Source organism: Harpia harpyja, chromosome 14 (genome assembly GCF_026419915.1).
Source record: "Harpia harpyja isolate bHarHar1 chromosome 14, bHarHar1 primary haplotype, whole genome shotgun sequence".
NCBI lineage: Eukaryota > Metazoa > Chordata > Aves > Accipitriformes > Accipitridae > Harpia > Harpia harpyja.
This window is the reverse complement of record NC_068953.1, coordinates 39,698,717-39,707,586: the sequence shown is the minus strand read 5'-3', so window position 1 is coordinate 39,707,586 and position 8,870 is coordinate 39,698,717. Positions and strand designations below refer to the sequence as shown.

Here is an 8,870-nt window from a genome sequence, read left to right as displayed (position 1 = left end):
CATGCCTCTATTGCCAGTAGAAGCTTCAGCCATAAACTCTGTGCACCGAGGTGGCGATACCTGTGTTGGATTTTTTTCTTTTTTTTGGGGGGGGGGGTGGGGGGGTGGGGGGGGGGTGGGGACGGGGCACAGCAGAGGGGTTGGTTTGTTTGTTTGGGGTTGTTTTTCATTTTTTGTCTTCTGTTTTGCAGGTGGCTCATTATGCATTATGTTTAGGGAACACTTTGTTCGTTGCTCTGCAATTCACCATTGATTCACAAATCTCATCTCGGGAGACGGATCAAAGCAATAGGAAATTTACTTCCCGTGTGGTGGTGTTGGTTTGTGATTTTGCACGTTCTGGACATGATAAAAAGACTTTTTTCACTCTCTAACTAGGTCATCAGAGATTTCTGGTACAGTTTGCAAAGCTTCCTCCTTGCATCCTACCTACCTGAATAACTACAACCCCTTGGGAACTTGCAGTAGTCCTTTTCATCACACCTGCAGTATTAATCTCTCAGCTAGAAGAATGCCAAGTAGATATGGAAGAAAAAAGGAGAACAGAAATTCTCAGTCTTTTAACCCCACAAAATAAATTGGTTTGTCCTCAGCTTTGCTTTCTGGCTCACTATCAGAGGGCCCTACTACAATGAGAAAAATGCTGCTTGCTAGTGAGGTGAGGTTTGTGCAGAATTATCTTTTTTTTATTATGTAATTTACATAGTTGAAAAAATAGGCAAGCTTCAGCATGCAAAGTCTTTTCTTTGCATTTGCGTTTAAGCGAGAGTCTTAAAACTGGAATTGCACCTATACCTCTTCAAATGCAGGTGACGGACTAAAATTTTGGTAAGTCTGTAAGGCTATATTATCAAACCTAATGTTTCCAACAGAGCTTGTTCAAGGATCAGACTAGAAGTATTTTCAGAGAAATATGATCAGGTTTTTAGAGTGGACTCATATGTGCATAGATTACCTTTAGGCTACATGCTCATGTTCTTTTATCATGAAATCAGTTTTCTGTTTGTTTACTGTTTTCATGCTGAAATAATAAGCCAAAGAAGTATGAGAAAAAGAGTGACTGGGCTGGAGATATATCATAATGACTTTCAAAAATCACCTATTTTCAATAAAAGTATGTAGTACAATGGAACGGACAAGAAAGACTATGAAATGTGTCTATGTGTGTTTTAACCTCTTTACAAGAAATATTTTGGAAGTAGTTATTTTTTCATTAGTTGTATTCATCAGTATTAATCACCACTGCATTGAATGTACAGAGAAAACTACTCATCTTGCAGAATTTGCAGTCTATATTGTCAGCTAGAAATACCTGTGCCTACCTGTCCTAGTAAAATAATCTCGGGACTTTGTTCTTTATTGTATGTGGTTGGGACTTACCCGTAGCGATAAACAAACTTACCCGGAACAGAGAAAAAGTGAAAGCATGTGCTTACTCATCTGCATTTTAGAAGACTAGCGATACTGACAGAACTGATCATATTGTCTCAGTGGGGCAGTACAGTCAGCTTTTAGTGGTATGAGCCAATTTGTCTGGAACTTGCACCAGCTAACTTGGCTCCTGCAAATTCAGTCATGGAATCATGCACTCATGCAAATCACAGTGTTGTAGGAGATGAGATGCTGGCTTTTGTCCCATTCATCTGCTGCTGCTCAACAAAAAGACATTCTTTGGGCAAAGTATACAGTCCAATAACAAAAACAGTTTGTGATCACATGCTAAGGCATCCTCTTCCTTTAGTCTCAGCAACATACAAAAGAAATGCTGATGATTGTATGGTACCTTGGAACGCCTTCTGGTGGCTGTTGATAAAAAAATGGAAATTGTGCAATTTTTAAGATCAAAGAACTGTCCAGAAGAGATGGTAACCATTAGAAATGTGAGAGTTGAAATTGGCTTAATGAATTGTAGGCGTAATAGTAGAAAGAAAGCATCAGGAGCGACCCACATCATGAGCTAGAAGCTTTATTGATAAGATTAAAGGTTGTAGCAGGAAGTTACAGATGAGCAGAACTGAAATATGAACGTGGCTGAAGGTGAAGAAGCAGCAATCTTACATATTCTGCTGTTATGCATAGATGGAAGTTTTAATTTTAATATTTTCCGCTCTGTAGTATTTTACTCTGTTGTAGACAGAAAGCACAAGACTACATTAAAGTTCTTTTTGTCCGTGTTAATTCCTTGAGCTTCTATGCAGCTTTTATGTTTGATTACATGTGTTACATTTTGCTCTTTTCTGCATTTGTTTGTATTAAAATAGCACAGAAACAAACGAGTTTTGTAATACTGTTACTCCTGGCAGCTGTGGAACCTTGACATTTTGCCTTTGCTTCTTATTGTTCTAGCAATGCTGAACGAGACACAGGTCATCAGTGAGTTCATCCTTTTGGGCCTCACCGATATCCAGGGCCTGCAGCACTTTTTCTTCATCTCCTTTCTCTTGCTCTACTTGACCAGTCTTCTGGGAAACGGTGCCATTGTGACCATGGTGATAACTGAGCCCCGGCTCCACACACCGATGTACTTCTTCCTGGGGAACCTGTCCTGCCTGGACATTTTCTATTCCACAGTCACTGTTCCCAAGATGTTGGCTGGCTTTCTCTTTGGGCATCAGCCCATCTCTTTTGGTGGGTGCTTGGCCCAGCTCCACTTCTTCCACTTCCTGGGCAGTACTGAGGCTGTGCTCCTGGCCACCATGGCCTATGATCGCTATGTGGCCATTTGCAACCCTTTGCGCTATGCCCTTGTCATGAGCCCACGGGCTTGTCTGCTGCTGGCTGTGGCCAGCTGGTCCACTGGTTTTGTACATGCCATGATGCACTCAGTCATGACCTCTCAATTGAGTTTCTGTGGCCACAACCACATTCATCACGTCTTCTGTGACATCAAGCCACTGTTGAATTTGGCTTGCAGTAGTGCCAGCCTCAACATGACCCTCCTCAATGTTGTCACCACAGCTATTGTTCTAGGCCCCTTCACTCTCATAGTCCTCTCCTACCTCTACATCATCTCCTTCGCCTTCCGGAAAGTCCGGTCCCAGGAAGGAAGATGGAAGCCCTTCTCCACCTGTGCCTCCCACCTCACCATTGTGGCACTGTTGTACATACCAGTGCTCTTCAATTATACACCACCCTCCTCAGGAAGCTCCTCTAAAAGGGATGTGCAAGTGTCTCTCATGTATAGTGCTGTCACCCCAGCTCTGAACCCCTTGGTCTACACTCTTAGGAACCAGGAGGTGAGATCTGCCCTGAAAAAAACGTTAGGGAGAAAAATCTTCCCTGGAGGAAAGTGACTAAATCAAGGAGAAGGCTCAGAATGTGGTTACTCCACCTCTCACACTTATAAGGAAAGAGGTCAAAAGGACACCGTACTGCAAGAGACTGAAAAACTACTGATTATCGACTGAAAAACTACTGATTATCTCGTGTAGTTTAACACATTTAGAAGTTAATTGCGTAGATCTAAGTCAGGGGAGATGTTCAAGGACTTGATGCTTCTTCCATCATTTTTAGATGTCTTGTGGTACCCCATCTGGTCTCCGGCTTCCAGTACAGAAGCATGTGTGTCTCCTGTGGGACTTGAGGCACAGCTGACAGCCCTGTGCAGTTCTCCTGGATAATCTAAGGTATTAAATGATTAATTGATGGCTATGTTTAGGCAGCTGAATGACTCTCCTGTCATTCCGACCTTCTGTATAGCTGAAGAGAGCTAGCACGTGTTACATTCTGGGTTCACAAAGCCCGAGAATGATATTGTCAACATTTGACTCGAGTCAACCCTCCGGAAGGATCTGTTTCTTTCCACTAAGTTTGGCCATTTCTCACATCACTCTGTGAGAGACTGAAAGAGTTAATGTCTCAAACATTGTGGTGGGGCAAGTTCTGCTTAAAGGCAAACACTGTACAGCAAGGAACCAAGGTGAAAAGCCCGTCAGCTCAGACAGCAGCAAGAGGAGGGGGAGGGCGCGCTGGAGGGTGCGCAGCTCCCTGTTCTGATACGCTGTTCTGATACAAAGATCAAACAATGGTCACGTCTGCAGGGAAGGAGAAGTTACCCCACAAACGACCCCCAAGCCCAAAGGCTCACAAACTGCTCATTAGCCTGACGAGTTCAGGTGCCCGCCCAAAGGAGGGGCAAGGATGATAGAAGGACACAAACTGAAGCCCCGGGCGCACAAGCCCACTGGAACTGGACCCGTCGGCTGACTGCACTCCTCGGCTGACTGAACCAACGCTGGACCCAGGACCGGTGAAGTCTTTCTCTCTTCCTTTTTCTCTCTCTGTCTTCTTCTCTCTTTCCTTTTCCACAATCCCTACACCTCATCCGTTTCAAGACATAAACCGTTGACCAAGTCTGAGACTACGAGTGGATCCAGCCGCCCCTAGGCCCTTCTCTGAGGAGGAGTCTGGAAAGCAAGGGGGTCTGCTCTGAACCTCGTGACTCAACGGGAGGGATCTCCTTATTCCCTGAATTGATGTACATGGTTGCCCTGGGTTACACAGTTTACAGAAGTAGTCCTATGCCAATTCCTGTTGTGAGAAACCCTGCCACTTACTACCATGCCTCCCCAGTTCAGTTTGCTTCTGTCAGGAATAAAATCTTTAACTGATCGTTTGGTGTCATTTCACCTTAATTTAGCCCGAGGGAATTTCGAATTCAACACGACTCCCTGGTCTGTCCAGTCCGGGTCGTGACACACTCCTCCCTAACCACTCGTGTACCCCAGCCACCCTTCACAGAGCTCTCTAGCTTTTGGTATCCACCATGACCAGCGGTGTCTCATGTCTTGTCTAGTAGTTTTCCACATCCTGTTCAGTTAGCTGAGCCTCAAGCAAGGGAGGGCCCACTCAGTGGTCTGCATACCGAAACAGATCAGTGTCCAAAGGTGGAGTAACCACTTTCCAGAGGTGCTGTCTATAAAAGGGATCTAGGTAGCAGGCTTGGACTTTGGGTGAAGGCAAGGTTTGGCTTCTTTCACCAAAATGGCCTTCCAGAAGTATTTAATCTCTCCTTTGTTTTCTAACACCTGCACTCAGCCCCTTCCTATAGCCTTGGGAATGAAACACTTACCCTCAGCATCACAGTATGTACAAAATCATTACTCTGAAAAGCTGCATTACACCGTTCATTCTATTTTGGCCGCTTCGAATGGAAAAGCAACACCCAGAAAAAAGAAGTATTATGTCTGAGACACACAGGAACGTCACACAGGGCCAAGAGGAGACTTGGGCCGAGAGCTATGCAGTGTCAGCACAAGTCCCCATTAGGATGCTAGCCACCACCACCAGGAAATGTGTGTGACTCTGTAGTCCTGAAAGCTAGGGATCACGCCCTAAGGCAGAGGCATTTATCTTTGTAGGAACTATTAACTTCTGCATCAAATTTAATCATCAGGGCACCCAGTGTAAATCTCTGTATGGAGGGAGGCAGGCACTTACTTCTAGATCATGTCTGATTTCATCCTGATGCAGCAGACAAAGAGCAATCAGCTGAGTTGTCTTCCAGAAGCTCTGGTTTCTGCTGATTAGAAGTGGAGTTCTGGTGACTGATTTCAGCTGCAAAAATCTCATTTTACTTCTCCCTATATGTGTTACATGAAGGTCTGAGAATTTTTTAAAAATTTTTAAAAATTTTTTTAAATTCTCTTTGAGGAGGGTTCATCCTGTTGTGCTTGACACCTCTCTGAGGAGGAGAGGAAGTAAACTGCAGGTATGCCTATCCTTCTCCACCAACTACAGAGGGATCCTGAGTGTTGAGCTGAGACCAAGCTTCTACCTTGTAAGCAGCTAAAAGTTAAAAGAGAAGTCCTCTTCTAGGGAATATTCAAGGATAATTTCTGTAACTTCACAAACTATAGCTGTGATCTGAGCTGGCAGTTGGTTTCCTACAGACACGCTTAGTGCAGCTTACTCCTTAGGAGAGCACGGAGGCTTTTCCTCTGAGGCACAAACACCTCTGAAGTAACATGCTGGGAGTTTCAGAAAACAGTAAAACTACTGGTTGCTGGTGCTTGTTGATACAGCCTTCCCCTCAAAACAAAAGAAAACAAAGAAACTAAACTCATCCCATTGAATTCTCCTCCCACTTCAGGCAAGTCCTTTAAGTTTTATATTCTTCCTCAGCTCGGAGGAAGAACATAGGAAGGAAAAAAATAATTCAGCCCTCCTGGAAATAGCATGGAAAAATCTCCTTTTTCACCTAGCTACACTGCAAGCTCACAAAAGTTCCCTCCTACGGGCTAGAGGAAGCAGCATGACAACGACCCTAAGTGGTTATCTAGTCTATCCACCTGCTCCTCTTTGTGTTTCTTGACAAGTCAGATCATTCCCCATTTTAATTCTGAGCTATGGTTAGTTGCTGTCACTCATCTTGAAGCAAAATGTTTGAGCTTGTTCATATCCACTTCATGTCTTAAAATTAACGTTTTACTTTAAAAATGCCTACTGACCTATGTCTCAAAGAAAAGTTGTTTGGAAATTGAAAATAGACAAACCTGGTAAACGTCAACATTTTCTCTGAATTTTAATCCATTAATTTAGTTGCCCAGAATGTTTTTCTAAAATTGACTGAACTCTGGCAAATATTCCCCATGCTTCTAGAACTACATTTTTCATTTGTTGAAAGAAAAAAAGTCTGTGTGTGCATGATACTTATTTGTGTTCTTAACACTTCAGCTAGCTCACTTTCCACTAAATTTTCATCCGCCTTTTTCTCCACTTATATAAATGCTTATTTGCCTGCCTGTCTACCTATCAAATATTTTTTCCATCAGCCTGACATTTGTCCTACCTAATATTTGCCTGTTTAATTCTTGGACAGGTACCATCACTCATCCCCACCTTTGATCTTCTCTCATCTTACGGTGCTCGCATCTATGTATTGGTTTGTGTGTCTTCTGATCACATGGCTGTCTCTAGCAACGCGGCCAGGGTTGGTTGTGTTGGTGTATCTTATAGTCAAATGAAAGCGTTTGAAAACCATCTTCAAGTTGTTATAAAATGTTAGTTGTCTTTTGAATAATTTTATATATGTCATGATTTTTGGTACATAAATGTATTTTTCATCCTTTAAACTGAAAGAGGGTAGATTTAGATTAGATGTAAGGAAGAAGTTCTTCACTGTGAGGGTGGTGAGGCACTGGAACAGGTCATCCAGAGAGGTTGTGGATGCCCCACCCCTGGAAGGGTTCAAGGCCAGGTTGGATGGGGCTTTGAGCAACCTGGTCTGGTGGAAGGTGTCCCTGCCCACGCAAGGAGGTGGGAACTGGGTGATCTTTAAGGTCCCTTCCAACCCAAACCATTCTATGATTCTATGGTCCTATGATCCTAACTCAGTGTGCAGGTAATTTTACAAGAACAGCACCAGAGGGAATTGGAGCTATCACTGGATTTGCAATGCAGTGTTGCTTCTGAAGATGGTGAGAGGGCCGATTTTATCACGGCCAGCTTTGCCCTTTGTGAGAGAAGCAGCCAAAGACACACAGTGCACAAGATGCTCGACCACAAAGATAACTTTGTTTGGTTTTCTTTGACAGCATCAGCCCCTATTGGAAAATGTTGTTTATGAAGTTCATTTGGAGTATATTGATTTACATCAGCAGGCTTGAATAAGAAACAAGAAATCCCCTGTTGCATCATATGCTCATTAAAAGCTTGAAGTCTAGCAAAAGTCTTTCTCAAAGACTATTTCTCCTGTTAGCCACCTGATGACCATACAGAGAATCAGCAGCAAGAAAAAGCTTGTTACAGTTTGCTCCGTCTATGGAGCCCTTGGGTAGAAATTACACAGTGTGAAGGACGGTCACAGGAGTAAAGTTTCCTGGAGTTTTAATGGGGCCTGCTGAGGCTATTAGAGATGGAGCTGTTGCAGAAAGTCTAAGTGGCCCTCCTGGGGGGCTGATCAGAGCAGAAAATCAGAGCATGGTTACAGGAAAATAAAGGAGGGAACAAATGCTTTCACCAAGCAGCCCCTTTGATGCGTCCTGCCAAAAAAAGGGGCCGGGTGCTGATCCACAGCAGGGCCTTTTCAGGCCTTGCCTGCCTCAGGCTTCTTTCTGATCAGTGTGGAGTGTGCAGAGGAGACACCCAAGCTCCTGGGAGGCTGCAGAGGCCGCACAGCAAAGGTGCCTGAGCAAAGGTGTATCAGTCTGGCCCACACATCACTGCTCTCCCAGCCTTGGGGCTGCCCTCCTCCCCTGTGCACCCCAGGTCCAAGCGCTGCTGCTCAGTCCTGAAACACAGCCCTCACCGCCTCACTTTTCCTGATACCCCTCTGGCCAAGCCTACAGGCTCCTAGCAGTCCAGCTGCATAGAGATGGTACCCAGCTTCTCCACCCAGAGTCCGCCCTGCCCCAGACCAGATCCCCACCAGACCCCACTGCTTCAGTGGTGCCTCGTAGACTGCCCCTGCATCCCTGAACTTCCACTCTCTGCAGACCATTCCCCTAGCTTTCCAGATATGGATGGGTGCTCTTCAGCATGAAGAGCATCTTCTCTCTGGTGGTGACAGCTTACAGGTCCCAGTTGTCCCAGGCCTGCCCTCCAGCTCTGTTCAGTGGGTGCCCAAATTCCCACTCTCATACCCTCTTCCCCATCCCAAAGCCTTGAGCAATTCCCTGAACTACTGCCCCCTCTGGCCTCCCCCACCTCTGCAATACTCATCCAGCTCACCCATTGCCCCTCATTGAACTGCCATCACTCTTCTACAAGTATCCCCAGTGGGATGTTCAATGGAAATGGTTCTGCCAAAGGGTCATCGTAAAGGATTTGTGTGTCTGAGATCAAGCTATGAGTTCCTCTCTACTGAAAACAGTTTTAACAGTAAAATGCACAAATACTCATGATATGGGTGCTCAAAAACTGCAGTTCCT

General features: G+C 44.7%; 1 protein-coding gene across 1 annotated transcript; it reads left to right on the top strand.

The window, feature by feature from the left end:
• The first annotated feature begins 741 nt into the window (after window positions 1-741).
• Window positions 742-3,293, top strand: LOC128151116 (olfactory receptor 12D1-like). Its single transcript, XM_052808179.1, has 2 exons — window positions 742-828; window positions 2,347-3,293. Exon 2 carries the CDS (start codon window positions 2,349-2,351, stop codon window positions 3,291-3,293), a length of 945 nt encoding a protein of 314 aa, XP_052664139.1. The 5' UTR covers window positions 742-828; window positions 2,347-2,348.
• Window positions 3,294-8,870: the final 5,577 nt, after the last annotated feature.